Consider the following 24,192-nt stretch of genomic DNA (forward strand, 5'->3'; position numbering starts at 1 on the left):
TTATTTTGACATTGATTTACCCATCCCATAGGCTACTATTGGCCACATACGTGAAATCACGCATTACTCTTTTCCACGTCATAAATCATGTGAGACTTTTCATTACTAGTTTCCACTCGACCTTTCGTTCCCTTTTAACTTGGATTTATGCAATACTCCTTATGACTAAGTTCCTCCGTGTAAACAATGAATGGTAATCATCACAAGACTAGATATAAGTAATACAATGGTAATATAGTAAATATAAACGCATTCGAATGATCTGCATTAAAGCCCCATAGTTTAACAGCAATAAATTCTTACACTGATTTACCAACCAGGCTGTTTCATAATTTGTTGATATGGTTTATTGGTTTTGCTACAAGACAAGTAAAACAATTTTTTTTTTTTTTTACAGTTGGAAAGTGCATTCAAACGTTTATAGGGGGGAGCACACTGGCTAAAACGAACGGATGTGTTTTAGAGAAATCACAATAACCTTCATTAAAAACATCAGCTAGATAACATACAGTGAGTGGTGCCATAAGACCATTAGGGTCTGTAAATGATTTTCTAATTGCATTGCAAGCAAGGCCACACCCGTCACGGGAAGTGCTTTAGCAGTTCAAATACATCTCTCAGTCAGCCACAAAGCCAGTGCTGTCTTCTACACACACTGTGTAGCAACACAATCGCATGGAAATGGAGTCTGAGATGGAGCGAGGTGCCCAGAGCAAGCAGAATCTAATCAGTAAGATGATCTCTCTGTTTTTTTCTGTCCTTGAAATGTAGACTTTAACATGTAACATGCTGAGAATATTATACAGTAATATAGTAACCGTCTTAACTAAAACTACAACAGCACTTTAGTATGGTTCATCTGTTAAAGTTTATATAATTTGCATTAATGTTTGATTTGCAAAGCAGTTAATCTTCCACACCGGTTCACAATTGTTCCTGCATGAGGGAAGAGAAAGAAAGAAATATAGCCTACATAGATTGTATTAGTTGTAGTTTTAGTATTCCTAGTCAGATATTGTTTAGATATAATTACCAGGCAGGAACAGACAAGAAAGGTTAACTAAGCTTGAAGTTAATGGTATTACACACAAATAGTGTGTCGCAATATAGGGAAGCAAACAGAATAGTAACCGCAGGACTATTTAAATGATTCTCAATATAGGTGAAAAAGAGAAGGTGACAGTCAGAGAACCTTTCAGCATTTTGAGGTTTTGGAGTTGGCCTATTATTCTGATTTGAATATTCACATCAGATTAAGAGTGGAGAAAGTGTATTTGAGAGTGTATTAGAGTTTCATGATTTCTTCTTTTAAGTGAATAGATTGCTGAAGCATTTCGACACAAAATAGTCTATGACTCTTGACTGTATAGTCATACAGTGAGTCATTACCGTTAACACTGCATGTGAACTTAATAAGTCAAATGTGAAAATGTACGCACGCGTGTTAATTTTTCTCTTAAATTAGTATGATAGACCGCATAAAACATGGCCTTGGTTGCAAATTGTTGGGTGTGTAGAGTGTGTGGAAAAATTAGTGTAGCCTTATCCATCACACTTTCATTTACATATGTGAAGTAATGAGAGGGTTTGTGGGCCAATGTTCACCCACTCATAAAGGGCCACCAAGAATCGATTTATGATGAGGGTCTCCCTGGTGACACATTTATCTGAGCTACTTTTGACCCAGTGAGGGGCCAATAATGAATGTATTGGTGTAAAGTGCTTTTACTCAGGGTTAAGGGTAAAAGATAAGATGTGGTTCACGGTTTGAGTGTCATGGATAAGTTGCTAGCACCTCTGCAAACAAAACCATCTAAATAAATGCTCATTTTAAGTTTACCGTAGTAGTCAACTGCTACACTTTGAATTTGACTTCTTATTTAACTTCATGTTAGTCATGTGCTGTTTGTGATAATGACAGTTTTCTGTTGTTGCAGGTGAAAATAATGGGGGTTTGGGTTGCTGTGGGTGGATCCTTGTGATTATCTCTGCATTTTTCAGCATCTTAATATTTCCAATCAGCGTTTTCATAAGCATTAAGGTATGAACCACAATAAAGAAAACAGATAATCTTGAAAAGTATGTATTACTATATTTACTAGGCTCTCTGGAACCAGTGTTGTTATGGAGGTTTGAGGTTTAGTGTCACTGTCATTGACACTTGATTCTCGGCTGGTTTTGTACTGGTTTCATTACTCTTGTATCATACAGCTTATTTTTTCTCTCTCAAATAATACAATTAATTTATTAAATAAAATTTCACATTTAAAAATTTCAACTTGTATCGTTATTTCACCTATTTATACTATAATTTTAATAATTAATCTTATAAAATAAGATAACTAAACACTTTCCATATATATAAGTCTTGTATTATAACAGGAAGCAGATGCCTGAACGTGTTGTTCAAATGTTTTATAACCCACTTTATGTTTCGTTGCTGTTTTATAGATCGTGAAAGAGTATGAGCGTGCTGTCATATTTAGACTGGGGCGGATAACAGATCGAAAAGCCAAAGGACCAGGTAAACAAGAATGTTAAGTACCTTCTTTAGTCTCTCAGCTAAGCAAATGCTGGAGTAACACCAGCTTTTAATGTTTGCCTTGGATGTTCCTCTGATATGCACATATTTCAATTGTTTACACCAGCTGAGGACTTTTACAGAACTTGTTCTTAAAACAATAATGACCTATAAGCTCAAACTGCTGTACAAGGAGTCAGTTTAGGACAAATAATGAATCAATGTGTATAATGTCGCTTGTGTTTAGGAATCTTCTTAATTATCCCCTGCACGGACTCTTTTGTCAAAGTGGATCTGAGAACCATTTCGTTTGACATCCCTCCCCAAGAGGTAAAGTAAAAATAGATACGCAATAAACGAGAAGTTAATATTGAGTAGCCTAACTTACATTTAACAAACAAAATTGCCTATTCATTTGTCTATTTTAACTCCACCAACAAAAATAGTTCCAATCGAAGTAAAAGCGGACATACAGTAACTGCTATGTCTTCTAGCTCCTGAACGAATCAGTGTTTCGAATGAATTGTTTCCGTGAATGATTCAATGACTCGCTCATGAGGAAAGCCACATGTTTCATCCTTGAATGAAACTGTTTTTGAACACAAAGTTTAAGGCTGAATTCTGAATATTAGCATAATATTTTTACTATTTGTGCTATACTATATGGGAAAAATTGTAATAGAAGTATGCAATTTTGAATTCAGCCGAATTGAATGACTGACTCACTAATGAAGATGTCCCTTGTTTTATTCCTGAATGAATCAGTGTTTTTGAACAATAGTTTGAAAGACTACATGACTCAGTCAATTGTTGGACAGCTTAAAAATGTAGCCTACATTTATCAGTTTAAGACTCACACTTAGTATTTACTTGAGCATTTGTGACCCTGGACCACACAACCAGTCACATGTCGCACTGGTATATTTGTGGCAATAGCTAACAATACATTTTATGGGGCAAAATGATCGTTTTTTATTTTATGCCAAAAATCATTAGGATATTAAGTAGAGATCATGATCCATGAAGATATTTAGTAAATTTCCTACCGTAAATATATAAAAAAATTATTTTCGTGAGTGGTGCAGCAAAATCGCTAACATAAATGGACAACTTTAAAGGCGATTTTCTCAATGTTTCGATTTTTTTGCACCCTCAGATTCAAGATTTTCAAATAGTTGTATTTCGGCCAAATATTGTCATATACTAACAAACCACACATCAATGGAAAGCTTATTTATTATTTAAAAAAATTGACCCTTATGACTGGTTTTGTGATTCAGGGTCACATTTATTCTACTAAGTTTCCACATTTTCATTTTTGTTTGCATTTAGATATTGACCAAAGACTCCGTGACAATATCTGTGGATGGCGTTGTGTACTTCCGTGTAAGTGACCCTGTTGCCTCAGTGGCAAACGTGTCCAATGCGGATTACTCCACCCGCCTACTGGCCCAGACCACCTTGAGGAACGTCCTGGGGACCAAGAACCTGGCTGAGGTCCTTTCTGACCGAGAAAGCATCTCCCACAGTATGCAGGTGTGCTTGAGAAAAAGAGACAATGGTGCCCCCAATTATAATTGCAGTTTGTCCAACAATTCTTCTCCCTGCTACAGACGACTCTAGATGAGGCCACAGATTCATGGGGTATCAAGGTGGAGCGGGTGGAGATTAAAGATGTTAAACTACCACAGCAGCTGCAGAGAGCTATGGCGGCCGAGGCCGAAGCAGCCCGTGAGGCTAGAGCAAAAGTGAGCATTACAGCCAAACCTTCCTAATGTATCCTAATGTATTTTAATGGTAAAAAACAAAAAGAAGCATTTGGTTTCTGTGTGCATTGGCTCTGTATGTGATGTGTCACACCTTAATACTGTTTTGTGATAATGCAGGTCATTTCAGCAGAGGGAGAGGTGAATGCATCCAGGGCTCTGAAGGAGGCGTCTCTGGTGATCGCAGAGTCTCCATCCGGACTTCAGCTCAGATATCTCCAGACTCTCAGCACCATCGCAGCTGAGAAGAACTCCACCATCATCTTCCCTCTGCCCATCGACATCATCAGTCACTTCATTAAGAAATGATCGCTGAATATTCACAAAGTGTACAGATGTTTGCTAGTCACTTATTAAGAAGTTTTACATTATTTTCTTATGCGTCATGTTTTACACATATTTCAGTTCATTACATGTTGTATGAATTATGTCATATATATAACCAGAAAATAGTGACGCAAATTAAGGTTTACAAATGACTTTATTTAAAAAAATACAATGTCATATTTCAGAGAGTATATCAAAGTGTTATGCACCTTTCAAATGCCAATTTTATATTCTTCTAGAAGTATGCATGAAATTAAATATAATCTATAGTAAAAACAGAATTTCTTTACTCGTTTTTTTCTTCAAGCTGTTCTTCATCATAAAGAATCATTCATTTAGGAGAAGAAGAAACCAATAACGTCTTTCGGACGTTCAGATCAGAGTTCTTAGTCCCAGAGTTGTAACCTCTCCATTCACGTAATTATATCCTAACGTTCCACTAGAGGACACTATTGTCCAGTCAAAGACTTCCCGGTGTCCATGTCATGGTGGAATTTCAAAGATTTCTGTGTGGTCTTCCATGCTCTCCTGTGTCAATATCATAGATTCTTCATACACATCCAGACGGAGACAAAGAATAACGCTAAAGGGAAGATTTACAGTATAAGTTAAAAGTTAAAAAGTTAAAACGGATAATAATATCATCATTGGAAATTATTTGCTATGCACTTAAAAATTAAGGCCTTGCATTAGATTCTCTTACACTATGGCCTCAGAAAGCTTGATATATAACAGAGTTTACATTTTTGGCTGAACTATTTCTTGAATAAAAACATGTTTTCACAAAGATAATGGAGGATATAGCGGTGGGACACTCACCAGATCAGGGTGGCTGGTATGACAGTGAGGCCTGCAGCCAGCAGGAAACTAAACCCGGAAAACCAGGACAGTGTAGATGCATAGATACTGCTGAACATTGTAAATGAAACGCCAACACTCAACATCTCCACAAAGGCTATACACGCAAACATGGCACCTGTACACAAACACACAGGCACAAGAAACAACCTTACACAGCCATCAATAATTCAGAGTTCATGTGAATTGGGAATGTCCTACTTTTTCTTTTTTTTTTGCAAATCCTGGATTTATTTTGCTAGGATTGTGGGAATGATGTGCAAAATACTGTAATGATTTTTAAGGATGAAAAAAGTTATTCTATTATGTTCTACACTATTAAGTTTCTTACCTTGCTCAGATCCAGACACTATTTTGGACATCATGGATCGTAGGACAGGAGTCGGCATGATGGACAGCAGCAAAGGCAGCCGCACTGCAATGAATAAAACATACACCATTGTTTCACCTGAAAATAGTCCATCCATCCATTAGAAACTCCATCAATGTCCAAACTCAGTCTTACCCAGGAACATGAGCAAGGTAGACTTTGCAAACGCTGCCATGATGAGGCCGGCTGCCACAGACATCAACCCCAGTAGGATGATGTAGGCATCAGGCACACAGCGGGACAGTAACGCCACACCGGCAAAACTCACCAGATAGATAGCAGTGGAGAGAGCTGAGCCATAACCCACAAACACCTCACTCCAGCACAGAGGAGTGTTCAGTTCATATAAGATGAAGATGGACATGCCACCCTGCAGAGCTACCTGTGAGGGACACACACAAAAAGTACATTACTTTTATTTTTGCATATACACTACCGTTCAAAAGTTTGGGATGGGTTGGAATTTTTTAAATGTTTCTGAAAGAAGTTTCTCATCAAGAGATTTGATAAAAAAAATACAGTAACACAGTTATATTATGAAATATTATTACATTTTAAAATAACTGTTTTAATATATTTGAAAATTATTCCTGTGATGGTAAAGCTGAATTTTCAGCATCATTACTGTAGTCTTCAGTGTCACATGATCCTTCAGAAATCATTCTAATATGCTGATTTGCTGATCAAGAAATGATTCTTGTTATAATCAATGCTGAAAATTTCAAATAATCAATCATTTATTTGAAATAGAAATTGTTTGTATGATTATAAATTTCTTTGCCACTTTTGATTAATGTAATGCATTTTTGCTGAATAAAAGTATAAATGTCTCTCTCTTAAAAATATAAATAAATGTGTAATTACCCTTTTATTTATTTTTTATTTTTACTCTGAAGCTGAAACGGGTCAATTGTATCGTATGACTTCAGACAGCTTATAGTATAACCTGTCAATATAACCTGATCATTATTTTTGCAGTTCTGTTTTTTTGCCACTACACAGTAAAAAAAAGAAGAAGAAAAAAAGAAAAAAGTTGCTGACTTAAATTTTTTAAGTACCATCAACTTGCCTATATAAGTCATTTCAACTTAAATTACATTAAACTGACTTAAAAATGAATTGAATCTATTATAATCTATATAAAAAGATGAAAATTGCTTAACTTATTTTGTTGAGTTAAAGCAATGTAAAAACATATGTTGTCATAACTTATTGATCATATAATCGTTTTACAGTGTAGAGGCACAAAACGTACACACTTCACCCTCACTTATGATGTACCTCCAACTGATGGAGCTTGTGAAAAAGGTCAGAATTATCATAATCACCCTGAAAAAGGCAAAAGCAGCAAGCATGAGCAACAGCACAACGTTCCTTCTCCGTTTGGAGGCCGCAAAGAGCAGGTAGACGCCCTGCAGGCGGGCGGTAAGAGCCTGAGACTGTCGCAGCCGAGGGGCTTCTGAAGCTGAGCGGCTGGACGTAGACAGAATGGGATTCGGAAGAACCAGGGACTCCTTCAAGAACACCAGCACATAGAGGAGGTTTACCAGATGAATAAACGCAGCGGTGAGGAAGGGCCAAGTGAAGCCAGCTGCTTCAATGTAGAATCCAGTACAGAGAGAAGCTAAGCCAGACAAAACCCCTAAAATCATGTCCAGTCGAGCCATTCGGACAGTCTTCTGTCCTTCTGGATCTTCTCCGCAGATATCGGCCACATAGGCGAAACATCCGCCGATCAGAGAGGTGGGTCCGCCCATCAGGCCTGTTAGGAAGGAGGCAGCTAGCAGGTAATTGAGGCTGAAGGTGAATCTACTGACCAAAACGTAGCTCAGGGAAAACAGAGTGTCGCCCACCAGTGGAGGAACGATGGCAACTTTACGCCCGCAGTAGTCGCTGTACGAGACCAGGAGCAGCGCGGATATGAGACTGGGAACGAGGAAGCACAGTTCACTCTTGAGGAGGAAAAGAGACGTCTCCTTCTGCACTGCCTGAGAGAGGAGAGAAAAACTGGAGGTTCAAATGTTTATCACCCACAAATTCTGCCTAGTTATGCCTGTAAAGCTTAGTTGTTTGACTAGTTAGTTAGAAAGAGAAGTAGGGAGTGAAAGTGAACTAGAAATAGGATAATGGTATTTCAAATGTATCAAATGACAAGCAGATCCACAACAAAGGCTCGTGAATTGAAAGGGAATTTTCTCACACACACACAACATGAGCTCAACTTTACCTAATATAACCGGTTCTCTAGAACTCCTTTATTGAGATGAACATCAATGTAAACTTTACAGGTGACGCAGCAACCAGTCTAGTGTCTGAATGCACTAAATAAACAAAATGAATGTCAAACCTGATTTTGTATCAAAGGTTTTCATCTGTCTTTCTCTGAATTTAAGTATTTAATTTTTTCTAGTTTAAAAAAAAAAATATATATATATATAATTAGCATTAAATTGTTCATTGTCACTCTTCAAGTATTTTTTCATGATTTGTTTTTAAATATTGAAGGTTAAAATTTTGGATTTTTTTTAAAGCATTATTTATGTACTATTAAAATTTTCATTTTATATTAAGTCTTAGTGATGTGCTTTTGTCTTTTTATTTCTTTCATTTTTTTTAAATATAAATACTAAGGATTTACTTCAGTTTCAGTTCAGTATTAGTGCTTCTATACTTAAGATTATTTCTCCGTAAGATTATTTCAGTTAGTCAACATTTCTCATTTTCATTTTTCACCTAATATTTATCCTTTATTTTATTCTAGCTTCATTATACCCAGATATTTTAATTTCCCCTATATGATCAATTTATGCATCTTTTCTAGAAACGTAAAAAATAATATCCATAATTTTAATTAAACAGGTATTAAATCAATATGCAAGTAAATAAAAAACAAAGAACTGCCATCCTTACAGCTGTCATTGCCATAACACAAAGCATTTTAGATAATTTTTCCAACAACTTTTCCATAAAGTAGCTTGACATATCAAGCATATGAATATTTATTCATTTTTATACATTTACAAGTTATAGATTATTTGACTCGACTAACCTGTGTTGCCAAAAACAAAAAAAATATCATTACCATTAGACTCAGATATTCACTGAACATGTGATAAATGCATTAACATAGATAAAAACCAAAGAAGATTAAAGAAGAGAAGATTAAGAGATTAAAAAGAGAATTCAGAAGTGGCCATAATTGAATCATGAAAAGAATCATGTCTCTGTGACGGCTGTGACCGCTCACCTGGTGAATGGTGACATAGCTGTGGTTGTTTGAGCAGTGAGACAGACTCTCTGCAGGGTAGATTGTTCCGCTCAGCTCAAACCACAGCCTACGGTACACATACTGCTGGAGCAGAGGGTAGATCATAAACATGGCAAACGCATACATGCCAACGGCCGGCTCGATCAGGGACACACGACCCATCCCACTTCCTGCTCTATATCAGGGAAAAGGAACAGGAGAGATGTTTGAGAAGACATAAAACAGTGACTGAACTAATGACAAAAAAAGTCTCTTGGTTAAAGTGACAGACAGCCTGCTTTGTTATTGACATCAATGGAGAAGAACCTTTAACATCCATAGAAAACTAAAAATGGAACCAAAAATAGTTATTCTATGGCATCACTGCAAAAACATCCTTTTGGAACCTTTATTTTTTGAGAGTGGATAGATAGAGCTGGTGATTCTTACCTGTAAATTATAATGGGAGAAATATTTCCATATTTAAAGCATGTTTGCCTTTGCCTTCAAATCCACTTGAAAAGTCGGAGTGCACAGCGAACAGAAAGATCCCATCACATCATGTTATTCACTGATCTTATTATTCATTTGGGACTTTAAAACCTGTAAGACAAAGACTTCCACTCCTTACGTTTGTTTGTCAAGACTACAAATCCTCAAAGGAACACACACCCTCAGAACACGTAGCCTATGTGTGTTTGTGTAGCAGAAAGAAGGGAGGAGTGGAAACCAATAAGAGAGATGGTATAAGATTATATCATATATTTAAGATGCATCTGGCCATTTCAGTCACGTTTAAAAATGTTAGAATGTCTTTGCATTAGATACAAACAACAAATAAAAAAAATAAAAAAAAACAAGTGGCATTTATTTTAAAGAAACATCCCACGCACGCTTTTTAGTGAGCTAAAACATCAGAAAAATAAGTGAAGGTAGTTTAAGTTTGTTTTCAGTTTCAGAATTAATGCGAAGACGTTTACAAACACACGTTTTAGTGCTTTTAAGACTTCGCTTAACCTCGGGTTATCGTCGTTTTAATCAAACATTTTAACCCGGGATAATGGAACGTTTCATAACCGTTTTCAGCAACCGACAAATAGCGTCTCTTATTCAAGTCAATTAGACAGTCACGAAACGTGTAGTGTATCATCGTTTTGGAGGGAAAATGTCAAATGGTGACAGAAAACGCCTCAAATGGAATGTAGAGACCGTTACATTCTAACCTTTATAATCAAAAAAGGCCATTCTGGATAAAATTGATAGTGTAGTCGCCAATATAATGTGAGGATGCGCACTGACTGAGCAATGCTAGAGCCTAATAAACATGCGTGCGGAATTCATCCGATAGCCTACCAATCAAGAACACTTTTGCACCCAGGCCCGGCTCTATATAAAAAGTTACTAATATAATACAAATAATATTAAAAATGAAGAAAACACAAACGAACACAACAATAACAATTGCCTTAAATTTATAATAAAAAAATATATTAATAGACATGTGAGACTAATGTATTAAAGACCAACCTCTCATCAGAAAATTTGCAAGAAAATGTAGCTAAGAAAACATGTAAAAACATTTAAGAACATTTCGGAAGAAAATGTTAAAAAAATTTCGAAGAAAATGAATGAGAATTGTAAGAAAATTTATAATAAATGTATATTTATATATTTAGAAACTACAAGCTATATCACACACTGTTAATGTGTTCACCTTGAAACCAACGCCCAGAAATTTGTTTCCTGAATTCACAAAATAAAGCCCATATGAGCCACAACCAAAAATATATCAGCCTATCTCCACAAACTTAAATTCTAAACTTTTGCAAATCCAATTTTACAGAGGTGTAGCCTAAAGAATATACACCATACTTAAATAAAAGTAGCAATACCTAAATGAAATACTTAAATAAAAGTAGCAATGACTCCATTACAAGTTGCCAATCCAAAAACCACTCGAGTAAAGAGTAGGCTAGGCCTATCTGATTTGAACAGTACATATTTTACTCGTAGGGGAGACCGGGGACAGTTGCAACACTTTTTGTCTCTGTTACTCAGAGACTATTTGGACTAGACCAACCAAATTTGTATATATTAAACTTGCATCTGTCTGCTAATTACCCATACCATTTAAAGATGATTATATATGACATATCGTTCACAGTATTTATTTGAATGGAAGAAGTCAGATGTTGCAACTGACCCCGACCCAGGGGACGGTTGCAACACAACCCAGGGACGATTGCAACACGTTAACAATACCTTACATTTCTCTAATTAATTTTAGCTTTTTGTCTCAATGAGCATATAATTCTGAAAATATTAACTGTTTTAGGCCTACTATAATATTATAGTATTATTTATTTCAATTATTGTAGCCTATAATTTATTTATTTAGTCATATTTATCAAATAACAGTTATTGAGTTTTTGTTGTTGTTTATGTGTAGAACATAGGCCTACATAGATTCAGTGTGCAGGTGTTACAGATGCTATTCAATCTCTCCATATTTCAGTGTCAGACAGGAAGAATTGAACAATTTGCAATGCAACAAACCTTTATTAAACATGCAATTTATAACTTGTTGCAACCGTCCCCAACCCTATCAGCCATGACAGAACATCATGTGCCTGCTAGACACACTGACTTTGACACATGCTAACCATGTCACTTAGAAGTCAACAAAACAATAATTCAAACTAAGTAAGTTTTGATTAATTCATACAAAACGTCTGGACAGTATGACAAAAAATATATCTCATGAAAATGTTTACTTTCATACCTCCAAAACAAGTTTTGTTCAATAAATGCAGCAGCAGATGTTGAATATGTCTACTGTCTTCTTAGTGGGGGGAGGGTCTAACTGTGCATGTGCAATATGAGTGTCATCACTCTAGCTTGTTTCTGATTGGAGAAAAATGACATGTTGCAACCATCCCCATGTTGCAACTGTCCCCGGTCTCCCCTACTGAATATAGGCTCAAAGATGCACTAGTTCTCAACACCTAAGAGACATGCCAGTGAAAACCAAGAAACAGTTGATTTGTGAGGAGAGCAATCACATGCTGCATTTTCTAAAATCGAAATAAAACTGAACACCTCATGTGGCGAGCAGGACGAGGCCGAGGGCTGTGAGAGAGTGGCGTGAGGCCGGTGGCGTGATTAATGATGAGCGACGTCCGCGTGACGCACCGGTCTCGTATCTCTCACGGAGGAGCGGAAGCATAAAGCACAGTCTCGTGGGTACCCTCCGGCCTGCGAGGGGCGATGGGGGTATGTGGCGAGCAGGACGAGGCAGAGGGCCGTGAGAGAGCGGTGTGAGGCCGGTGGCATGATTAATGATGAGCGACACCAGTGGAGATTGAGAGAGGCCAGGCCTGGATTTTATTTGATGTTTATGTGTTATTTGATGTGACAGCAGTCGTCTGTGAGGGGCTGCTGTCTTTTACTTTCATTTTGTGTTTGTTTTATATTGATATTAAAGTTTCTTGAATGTCCGCCGGTTCCCGCCTCCTTCTTCCCACAATAACTAACTTTGTTACACCTCAATATTACAATAAATACATTTAGTGAGACCGGAATAGGATGAGTTTGAAAAAGAAGTTTTTGTCATTTTCTCTGGCTTTCAAAAGCAACCACTCCCTCTTAGTTTTTGGATTAAAAGAAGAGTAAAAAAAAAACCTCTTTATTCTTTATTGTCGTAAGATATGTGATCATTATATATTTGGTGTATGTATGGACTTATTACACATTTAAATTCAGATTAATCGCATGTCATGGGACAAAGTCATCTGAAATGAATGGAACAGCAGATCCCTTTCATTCAGTCACTACGAGTTACGTCAGTGAATGATGAAATGGGGGTTTCGCTAGAGAGCCCTATCACCTTCGAGTTATTGGAAACCGAGCCAATGGTATGAAAATACTATGGGTCTGCGGAACTCTGCCACACCGCGTGGGTATAAAAGGAGCCGCAAGTGCAATCTCGCATTATGTTTCTGCTTCGGAGCCGAAGTGTTGATGTGCTTCTCCTTCGCCTTCATCAAGCAACGAGCCTCTCTCTCAGTCAGTGTTGGTGTGACGGCACGTTTAAGTGGATTCACGATCCTGCTGCCTGTCTGTGCAATGACTTGTCGCTCCCGTTTCTCCCCTGGGCGCTTCGGCACTGCTGATAGAGTTTCTTTTATAAAAGAGCTGCACGGGCACGTCTTTTTAAAGATGTCTCGCCCGTGATTTTCTGGATGTGGGCGCATGGTCCATCCGCCTGACGGTCACGAGCACTGCATAGTATGTTTGGGCTTTAATCACGTTCAGGCAGCGCTTGAGTCCTGTTCTCATTGCGGGAACATGCTCATCGCGATGTTGAGATCAAAGACTCAATGACCTCCGTGGAGGTAAAGTCCCCTCTGCCACACCCCAATTTATCTCGAGAGGGGATACTTTGGCTGGTGGCCAGGGTGATCTGTGGGTTAAGGTGTGGAACAACCCTGAAAAATCTTCCTCGGGCCACACATCCCTGCACATCAAAAGCCGTGGAGCTTCCGGGTGAGTCTGGTTCCTCTCGGGGACCCAGTGTCTCGTTGCTATGGATGCTCGGATGATGCTATGTCGCTCACAGCATCACAAGGCGGGCTTGATTCCTCTGAGGATGAGGATTTGGCTGCGTTGCCTCCTTCAGGAGTGCCAGCATTGCCCGAGTTGGATCCAGAGCTGACAGCCATGCTTGCCCGGGCAGCTGAGAGCATCGGGTTGAACCTGGCTTCAGCTTCCCAATTTGTATCGCTGGCTCACGAGAACCATCAGGCTCGGCTATGCGATTCAGTTCGCACGGTCTCCTCCCTGCTTCCGGGGAGTCCGCTATACCATGGTGGGTGGCAATGCCCCTGTCATGTGTGCGGAGGTCCAAAACCGTCCCTCAAGCCGAAATGAAGTCCGGCTTCTACAGCCCCTACTTCATTGTACCCAAGAAGAGCGGTGGGTTACGGCCAATCCTGGACCTGCGCATCTTGAACCGAACCCTTCACAGGCTTCCATTTAAGATGTTGACCACCAAACGCATTTTCGAATGTGTTCGTCCGTTGGATTGGTTTGCAGCGATCGACCTGAAGGATGCGTACATTCATGTCTCCATTCTTCCTCGACACAGACCGTTTCTTCGGTTTGCTTTCGAGGGGCAGGCATACCACTACACTCCCGAGATGGGCATGGCAACAGGGCATGCTCCGAGAACCAGTTACTCGGGCCTGCCATCAGACCTTCACCCCGTAGTTGAACCTCTGCTTTCTACGGGCTGGAGTGCCCTTAGAACGAGTTTCCAGGCATGTTGTTGTCTCAACAGATGCCTCTGCCACTGGCTGGGGTGCCATGTGCAATGGACATGCTGCCACGGGCTCCTGGACAGGACCCCAGTGCCACATGCACCACCAGCGCATGTCAATTGCCTTGAGTTGCTGGCAGTACGTTTGGCTCTGCACCATTTTCGAACGTTGCTCAACTAGTCCGTTCAGACAATCTCCTCTTATGGAGTCAGAAGCATCTGAGGTCGCTTAGAGCCATTTACATTCTGGGAGAGCTGAATCGTGCAGCCGACGAGCTCTCACGATTTCGACCACATCCTGGGGAATGGAGACTCCATCCCCAGACGGTTCAGCTGATTTGGGAACAGTTCGGCGAAATACAGGTAGATCTGTTTGCCTCCCCAGACACTTCCCACTGCCGCTGGTTTTATTCCCTGAACGAGGGGACCCTCGGCTTGGATTCACTAGCACACAGCTGACCGCGGGGCCTCCGCAAGTATGCGTTTCCCTCAGTGAGCCTTCTTGCACAGGTTCTGTGCAAGATCAGGGAGGACGAGGAGCAGGTCCTTCTGGTTGCGCCTCATTGGTCCACCCGGACTTGGTTCTCCGAACTGGTGCTCCTTGCGACAGCCCCTCCCTGGCCAATTCCTCTGAGGAAGGACCTCCTTTCTGAGAGACGGGGCACCCTCTGGCACCCACGTCCTGATCTGTGGAACCTGCATGTGTGGGTTCTGGACGGGACGGGGCAGGTTTGAGTACCCTACCACCTCAGGTGGTGCCTACCATCACTTCTGCTAGGTCCTTGTCCACGAGACACGCCTATGCTCTGAAGTGGAACCTCTTCGTCACCTGGTGTTCTTCTCGCCAAGAAGATCCCAGGAAATGCCCGATCGGGTTGGTGCTCTCCTTCCTCCAAGAGGGGTTGGAACAAAGGCTGTCTCCTTCCACCCTGAAGGTTTACGTGGCTGCGATCTCTGCGCACCACGACCTTGTGGAGTCAAAAACGGTGGGACAGCATGACCTGGTCGTCAGGTTCCTGAGGGGGGTGAGGAGACAAAATCCTCGCTCTCCTCTTATACCCTCTTGGGACCTTGCAGTGGTGTTATCAGCCCTGCAGAGAGCTCCCTTTGAGCCATTGCGATCAGTCGAGCTTAAGTTCCTGTCTATGAAGACAGCACTCCTGGTCGCTTTGGCCTCCATCAAGAGGGTAGGGGACCTGCAGGCATTTTCGGTTGACGAAGCGTGCCTATAATTCGGGCCAGCTAACTCTCACGTGATCTTGAGATCCCGGCCTGGATACGTGCCCAAGGTTCCCACCACTCCTTTCAGGGATCAGGTGGTGAACCTGCAAGCACTGCCCTCGGAGGAGGCAGACCCAGTCTTGGCACTGCTCTGTCCAGTTCGCGCCCTCCGTGCTTACGTAAACTGAACGCAGTGTTTCAGGACATCAGACCAGCTCTTTGTCTGTTTTGGTGGGAAGCTTAAGGGAAAGGCTCTCTCCAAGCAAAGGTTGTCTCACTGGATAGTGGACGCCATTGTCTTGGCAGGGTCAGCCATGCCCCCTAGGGGTGAAGGCACATTCCTTTATGGGCTTTAGCGCATGGCGCCTCGCTAACAGACATCTGTAGAGCTGCAGGCTGGGCGACACCCAACACTTTTACAAGATTCTATAATCTCCGGGTAGAGCCAGTGTCCTCTCATGTACTTGCTTTCACTAGCCAGTAAGTAGGACCTGCTCGGTGTCATCGCTTGCTGCGCCATTCCACTCCACGGACTGGATACGCGTTATTTCACTCAGATGAGTTCTCCTTAGACCCTGAGTTCCTCCTGCACTGTCAATGTCGTCACCCGAGTGCATGCCCGGTTGGTCAGCCCTCGTGATTGGCTAGGTGCTCCATGTGCATGGTTCCCTTCTTGGACAACCCCCACATGTGTATTTCCACGGTAAGTCTCCTCCGAGCACGTGTTTTCCCTCGGCAAGACCCCTCTTGCCATCTCAAGGTTGAAACATTCCACCCTATGGGCTGGATACCTCTGAGTTTTCCATATGCATCCCGTACCCGGGTAATATGTGCATTCTAAGTACTCCCTACGGCGCTGTGTTACATATTCCACCTGGGATATACCACCCTCTGTATTCTTGCGTTAAGCCTAGCCCTTCATCCGTGCTAGTCTCACAACAGGGAGCTCTGACTTACGCAGGGCACTCGAAGACAGCTGCTGTGGCGAGATTGAATTGGGACCCCCATTTCGTCATTCACTGACGTAACTCGTAGTGATTGAACGAAAGTGAACGTCTCAGTTACGTATGTAACTCTCGTTCCCTGAGGAGGGAACGGAGACGTTACGACCCCTGCCACAACCGCTGTACCGCAGAAACGGCGATGCAAATTCCGCAGACCCATGGTATTTTCATACCATTGGCTCGTTTTCTAATAACTCGAAGGTGATAGGGCTCTCTAACGAAACCATCAATTTTGTCATTCACTGATGTAATGTCTCCGTTCCCTCCTCAGGAAACGAGGGTTACATACATAACCAAGACGTTATTATACTAATCCTGGGTTACGTATGAGCAGTGTGAAACGTGAAGCAAATTAACCCAGAGTTTATGATGACCCAGGGTTAACTATTTCAAGTGTGAACACTGCATGGTGTCTTAATTGTTTAAATAGTTGTTTGTGGCCATTGTATAGCAACATTCACAAATAAACCAAAGCATATGAGCATTGTCTTTTGAAACATTTTAATATTCATCCCCTCCCCCCATAGTGAATACAAATGAGTTATATATAAATTCTTTCCATTCCTTAGTATTATATTCTCTATGCTACAGTTACAGCGTGAACCATCACAAGTTGAAAACGTACATGGGGAAGGAATGATCCGCCAAGACAAACATGCATTGATTACTGTGCACTACAACACAATAAATAGTAGCTTACAAGCGACTGAAAGTTCAGTCAAAAAAGACATGAGAAGTCAAATGTTAGTAAATAGACAGATGGACAAATTTCATTCAGTACAATAAGTGACTCCACCACTCCCAGTGTACATTGACTGTCAGTTTTTTCAGGGCTAAGTTGACATTCAGTAGTTTAGATGTCCACTGGACAAAGAGTCAGTGTGTCTCAGAACCGGATTCTGTTGTATTATATCATTTATCACCATCTATGGACTATTGCCACAGTGAAGTCTGACTTGAGGGCAGAAAGGAAAGAAACCAATGAGCTCTTTCAAGATTTTTAAGTATACATGGTTACTCCTTATAATAAATGTGGATTAGTGACAATTTTGTACTTGGTTATAAACAATAGCAGGTGCAGTATGATTGTTTAATTGAGGTTGCTGAGGTTTGTTGTTGAGACATACATTTAGAACATAAATGTGCAAAGAATAAAAATGGAAAAAATTAAATTAATTAGAAGGGAAACCACTTAATTTATAGTTTTAGAAATATATATATAAAAAAAATATTAAAAAAAATAAGCAAAAAGATGCATTTATTTTCCTGCATTAATCCAGATATTAGAAGCATATTAACTGTTTGTAAGGCTGCTGTAATGTGAAAACCCTTTTCATTTTTGCTACTTTGCACATTAAATGAAGGCACATCCCTGAAACATTTGTGTACTTGTTGTAGTGTATTTTTTCATTTTCTATTTTAACAACTAACTAGGCTAAGCTGATCTGCTGCTGTTTTATATTTTAATAAAATGGTTAAAAATAAGTGCTTATTAAATGTTTTTTTTTTTTTTTTTTAACGTGGTGATATATAATGTTATTGTGCTTGACATGAAACATCCAGAAAAGTCATTAGCATCTGTGCCAGAGTAGCAAAAATGTAAAGTTAACAACGACACGTTATTATCACAGTGACAGAAGCAAATTAAATTAATTCATAATGCAAAGCTACATATTTTGAAAATGCATTATAATTAAAATAAAATACATTTCACAGTAATAAAACCAAAACAAAAAAAACATTATAAACAGTAAACAATCGTCGCAAATGAAGAAAAACATCTGCAAACACATATTTGCTGTGTGTGTGGATTCTTGTAGATTGCTGGTCTTGAATAGCAGATTATTGTACTTCTGTTGTACGATACCCTGTACAAGCACCAACTGATAATACTATAGAAAAAAATATTATCAGTGAAGAGTTTACAAAAATTCTCCTTTGTATCAAAAGTGTAGAAGGTTGACCATTGAAAGATGTATCAATTGTAAAAACACACAAACAAAACGAAAACAAATCCAATTTTTAAAAATTTGCAATTTTTTTTACTTTTTTCTTTGAAATATCAAAACCCACTTTGCATGAGGAATGTCGTATTTTTCATAAAAAAAAAAAAAAATTCTGAAAACTGCCTTTTCAGAGACAGAGCAAAATATTTCCCCTGAACTTTATCATACAACATTTAAAGACGCAGTTACATTCTTTTCTAGTTCACTCGTACAGAGAAAAAATCTCTCTAGGTTATGCTACACTCTACAGAGGTAATACAAGAGTTAACCAGCATTACAATAAAGATTAGCTTTATAAAGCTTAAATCCAAATACGCGTATAACCACCATATTGTACCTCCGTGAACCTTTCCACACCTGTAACACCTGGTAGTAGGATCTCTGACAGGTGTGACACTAGGTTTAATATATTCCTGTCCTATTACTATGGGTAAAATATTTTCCTCAAATATTACAAAAAAATCAGAGGTGGAAGCTATCATCCCCAGGAGTCCATGTGTCTACCCTAACATGACAACTATCCTAGGATTCACATTAAAGGGTTAGTTCACCCAAAAATTTAAATTACCCCATGAATCACCCTAAAGCCTTCCTAGATATATATATATGACTTTTTTTCCTTTCAGGCGAATACAATCGGAGTTATATATAAAAAAAATGTCCTGGCTCTTCCAAACTTTATAATGGCAGTGAATAAAGGATGATATTTTGAAGCCCAAAAAAGCACATCCATCCATTATAAAAGTGCTCCACACGGCTCTGGGGGGTTAATAAAGGAACAGAAAAAAAAAACATATTTAAAACTTTATAAAGTAAAATAACTAGCTTCCAGCAGAAGGCTGTACGCATCGATTTATGGCAAAAGAGTAACACTTGACCTGACATGACATACTGACAAGCACGGAAGCGCAGAGGATAGCGCAAAACAAAACACCTAATTACCTAAACACCTCGTATTAGTTTAAAATGAGAATTTTTAAAGAGAAATGTTGGAGGAGATTAAGTTTGTTACCCAGCCGTATTTGTTTGAGCTGCGAGAGGAGTCAAAGTGTTATGCTACTCCTATATCCTATGTAATAGCCTACATTGCGTCAAGTATTACTATTTTGACGCAAGTCGACTTGTGCAGGCCGTCTGCCGGAAGCTAGTTATTTTAGTTGATAAAGTTATTAATATGGATATTTTTATTATAAAAACGCATCGCTTCACTTCAGAAGGCCTTTAACATCATGGAGCCGTGTAGATTTACTTTTATCATGGATGGATGCATTTTTTATGGCTTCAAAATATCACCCTCCATTCACTGCCATTTTAAAAATCATATACACCTACTGAAGGAAGGCTTGAGGGTGAGTAAATCATGGGGTAATTTACATTTTTGGGTGAACTATCCCTTTAAGAATGGAAGACTTACATCACATGCACATCAAGTAGCAAAATGCCCATTAAAATACAAATCACTAATAAAAATGACTACTACAATTTACAACATTTCCTGTAGTCGGTACCTTTACATTTGCTTGATCTTCCTGTTTTATGTCATGCATGAAGTGAGAGCTCTTGTTTTGTCAGATACAGTATGAAGAACAGACTTGATGCTGAAGAGTTTTTTGCCTAGTTAACTGAGCTGGCACAATGAATCTGTGCCACGGAAGGTCTCAAAATCATGTCAGCAGGCAAACTGAACTGTGTATGAAGAAACACTTGCTTGGAAAAGCTGGTTTTGATATTAGCTGGATTAGTCTTTTGGTGGGTCCAGGAAATCATCTGCCCATGCACCAGAGGGAGGCATCGCAGCTTAAGACAAAGTGAAGAGGACTTTACACTGCAAAAAAAATCTTTTTCTTAATCAGCGTTTTTGTTTTTCGTTACAAATATCTAAACATTCAAGCTTTCTTTATTATTATTATACACTACTATTCTTATTATTTTTTATAGATTTTTGTTTTTAAATAGAAATAAATACTTTTATTCAGCAAGGATGCATTAAATTGATCAAAATCACAGTAAACATTTGTAATGTTACAAATTTCATATATAAACTGTTATTCAAACTTTGTTATTCATCAAAGAATCCCGAAAAAACATTATCATGGTTTCCACAAAAATATTAGCTTTAGAAACATTGATATGTCACATGTATGTTCTGTTACGGTTGAGTTTCAATGTGTTTTAGTTCTGTTCCTGTTTGTCCTGTCTTTTGACCCAGTTCCTTCATGTGTTTAATTAATGATTCTGGTCACCTGTCGTTCATTAATTAACTCATTTAGGATGTGTAAAGTGGATGTTACCCCATGTTTCTGCCCTGTTTCCTGTGGATTGAATTAAAAGACTATTTCCTTGCATTCTTCATCTTCGTGCACTCTATAAACAGTCACCCATAACATTTTAATAATAAGAAATGTGTCTTGAGCAGCAAATCAGCATATTAGAATGATTTCTGAAGGATCATGTGACTGTGAAGACTGGATTAATGCCTGCTGAAAATTCAGCTTTGCCATCAAAGGAATCCATTACATTTGAAAAGATATTAATATAGAACAGTTATTTTAAAGTGTAAAATATTTTACAATATTACTATTATACTGTATTTTTGATCAAATAGATACAGCCTTGGTGAGCACGAGAGACTTTCTAAAACATAAATAAATCTTACAAACCCCAAACTTTTGAACAGTAGTGTATGAATAATATATATTTAAGTTGTACTTTTAAAAAAGCAAACTGGGATATATAAATAATTAAATAAAATTGCCTTAAGTCATATCCTATGTAATTTTTTCATGTAAATTTTTTAAGAATATAAAAAAAAAAATATTAAGAAAATGAAATTTTGCAGTGTAAATGTCTTGACAATTTTGAAACATTTTGGATCGAAACTCAAACACTGGGAGATTTGAAAAATCAGAAGACATATCCTATAAAAAAATAAACCAGACCGCAAAAAATGCTGGTGCATTTATCTGTAGGAAGAAGGTAGGGCAGAAACCTAAAGTGCTTTTTGTTGTACAAAGTTCTCGTATGTCATTCAGGAGAACCTACAGACATTTGTGTTGGAGTCCAACAGCATGTTTTAGAGTCAGATCTAAAGCCGAGCAACTTCTGTACTTTTGTACACAAAAATCATTCTGCTTCCATGCAGGCCAAGCATTGTCGGCAGCACGTCATTAGCATTAGCATCAGTAGCTCTTTCACTCTGATGCTACGAGTTCAATCCTCCAGTTCAAAATTCTTTGAGCTTACTTGAGTTCAACATTCAAAGAATGGAAATAACAGAGGCTGTTAGATCTCTGTCTGGCAGTTGGGTTGTTAAAATCGTAATAAAACTTGCCACATTTTTTAAAGGAAATCATGGCCCGCACATCAAAACAAAGCACTGTCGTCCACGACGGACAGTAACAGAAAATGGGCGAGGCAGCTGAGATTCAGTAGGACAGCTCATCTGGGTAAAGTGTTGGCGTTCGGGATCCGTGCGGGGGACGAGCGTGCTGCTGGTGAGCCTCTCAGCGTGGGCGTCCCAGGTCCCGGAGAAGCCACCTTGTGAGTGGGCGTACAGTGGCCAGGAGAAGAGGAGTGTGTGGGGGTACCAGGGCCTGGGGAGTAAGGGTAAGGGGGAATATCAGGGCCGGGGAAGAAGGCTCTGTGGATGGGAGAAGAGGAAGGCGACAGGTGAGGACTCGTCTGGAGGAGCCAGAGCAGCTCTTCGTTGTTGCGGCTCAGACGTTTCTTCTCGGTGCTCTCCTTCTCCACATACTCCTGAAGGTTTGCGTTCTCCTCAGACAGTTGTCTAAACATCCAGGATGAAACAGTCAGGATTAGTCAAAAGACTGGCTTCGCAAGAATAATTTGATCTTTTTTCAAATCCTGACCTTGACACTGAGAGGTGGCGGTCGATGCGGGCCATCAGGTCTTCATTCTGCTGCTGAAGCACCTGGACCCGCTCCTCCAGGTGCAGGTTCTTTTGGGCCTGCTCGAAGGATCAAGCGAACACAGAGCTCCACATTAAATTCTTACACAAACTTCCCCTGCCTGGACAACAGTGGACTGAGATGTGTTTTACGTGAGGACGAAACAATGAGAAGCGTAAAAGCTGAAAGGAAAAACGAGGACGGCGGTCCAATTTCCAAATCATAAATAATATAACCTTTAAAGGAGCTGAAAAGAAAGTAAAAAGCAGTTTTAAATGGAAAGTGATTCAATATCCAAATCATAAATAATGTACTGTAGCAGTAAAAGGACCAGAAAAGGATTATTCTCCTTGCTTTATTATTTATACAATTCTTTATTTGTGTGATTTGTTTTGTTGAGGTTACTAGGGGGCTGTAAAAAGTCAGAGCTAAGGAGTGTAGATATACTTCACTATAAAATCAATTCATTTTATTAGAAATTAATCATTATTTAACATACTGCAATAAATATCATGTGGTTCTTGATCAAAGGTGGGGTTTTACTTGCACTGTTTTCTATGGAACCCCATACATGGCATGGACAAAAATATATATGGCCATGAATTAAGAATTTGTTCCCGTGACATTAATTCATTCCCTTGTTTTGATTTAACTAAAACGAGGGAACAAATTAGTAAATTGTGCCACAATTTACTAAAACAAAGGAATTATTTCTTGATTCATGGCCATGATGCATATATTTTTTCCTGCATATCATGTGCGTTGCTCCGTAGCTTTCTTCTTTCCTGCTGCAGGTTTTCTTTTACTTGCACTGTTTTCTTTACTGGCACAGATCTTTTTTCACAGTGACAGAGTGGAGAGAGAAATTGATTTTCTTAACTTTAAACTGAATACAGGAAGATACTTTATCTCACAATTCTCCTGCACAGTGTGTTTATCCTTCACACCTTTTCATTTGTAGCTTACCACTTTCTCCAAATGACAGATCTTCTTCTCCTGGTCATGAATTTGCTGGTTCTTCATCTCCAGAACCTCCTTTAAACTCTTAAGGTCTTCCTCAATATGCTGATATGGGGCCAGTGCATCCTGCAAATACATTTACAATACTTACTTTCAGCGTTTGTGTGCCTAAATCCTAGTATCCCTTTATAAATTTCCCTTTATATATACCACGATTTGTTCATCAGTGCTCTTGCTCAGGGCCTCTTCAAAGCGCTTGGCTTTGTCTTTCAGAGTTCGGTTCTGGAAAGTCAGAGTGTCCACCTGGTCCTGAAAGAAACGGTACTGTTACTATTGAAGCCCTTTGGATGAGTAGCTAAAAATCTTAAACCTTGAGTCACTGAACAAATCACCTGAAGCGAGAGGCGCAGTTTCTCAAAGTCCTCTTCTAGATTGGCTTTTTGCTGCTCATGAGCTTTTCTTAAGTCTAAGAAAAATGAAATGAGAAGGAAAACAGAATTTACCTTCTCCACACTTCCGTCAGCTGGTTAGTAGTGGTATTACAAAATGGCACCCTCACCTCTCATTGTCCTGGCATGCTCCTCCTGCAGTGTTGACATGGTGATGTTGTGCATGGTCTTCAGGTCTTCAAGGGCGGCCTCATGGTTGGCAGTCAACTCTTCGATCTATACACAAAACATGCAGTTG

At 39.3% G+C, this 24,192-nt stretch overlaps 3 protein-coding genes across 6 annotated transcripts in view; 1 reads left to right on the forward strand and 2 right to left on the reverse strand.

The window, feature by feature from the left end:
• The first annotated feature begins 595 nt into the window (after positions 1-595).
• On the forward strand, positions 596-4,884 carry stoml3b (stomatin (EPB72)-like 3b). The gene is made up of 7 exons (XM_084399946.1): positions 596-730; positions 1,938-2,041; positions 2,452-2,524; positions 2,769-2,851; positions 3,854-4,057; positions 4,135-4,269; positions 4,408-4,884. The coding sequence occupies exons 1-7, from the start codon at positions 676-678 to the stop codon at positions 4,594-4,596; spliced, it is 843 nt and encodes a 280-aa protein (XP_084256072.1). The 5' UTR covers positions 596-675; the 3' UTR covers positions 4,597-4,884.
• slc46a3 (solute carrier family 46 member 3) lies at positions 4,752-9,745 on the reverse strand. The gene is made up of 7 exons (XM_084399945.1): positions 9,540-9,745; positions 9,090-9,285; positions 7,171-7,830; positions 5,978-6,224; positions 5,804-5,887; positions 5,434-5,590; positions 4,752-5,197 (listed from the first exon to the last, which is right to left on the reverse strand). The coding sequence occupies exons 2-7, from the start codon at positions 9,270-9,272 to the stop codon at positions 5,098-5,100; spliced, it is 1,431 nt and encodes a 476-aa protein (XP_084256071.1). The 5' UTR covers positions 9,273-9,285; positions 9,540-9,745; the 3' UTR covers positions 4,752-5,097.
• An 8,334-nt stretch (positions 9,746-18,079) lies between these two features.
• mtus2a (microtubule associated tumor suppressor candidate 2a) overlaps positions 18,080-24,192 on the reverse strand; it is a 70,544-nt gene continuing 64,431 nt past the window's right edge. For 3 of the 4 annotated variants that reach the window (XM_084401311.1, XM_084401308.1, XM_084401309.1), the window contains exons 10-15: positions 24,065-24,170; positions 23,898-23,971; positions 23,716-23,814; positions 23,512-23,631; positions 22,507-22,607; positions 18,080-22,424 (exon numbers count right to left, since the gene is read on the reverse strand). In XM_084401311.1, the coding sequence (XP_084257437.1) occupies positions 22,076-22,424; positions 22,507-22,607; positions 23,512-23,631; positions 23,716-23,814; positions 23,898-23,971; positions 24,065-24,170 (849 nt within the window). In that variant the 3' untranslated portion in view covers positions 18,080-22,075. The remainder of the gene's footprint in view (positions 22,425-22,506; positions 22,608-23,511; positions 23,632-23,715; positions 23,815-23,897; positions 23,972-24,064; positions 24,171-24,192) is intronic. The other variant, XM_084401310.1, reaches the window with a different exon arrangement.

Source organism: Rutilus rutilus (assembly GCF_951802725.1).
Source record: "Rutilus rutilus genome assembly, chromosome: 25".
NCBI lineage: Eukaryota > Metazoa > Chordata > Actinopteri > Cypriniformes > Leuciscidae > Rutilus > Rutilus rutilus.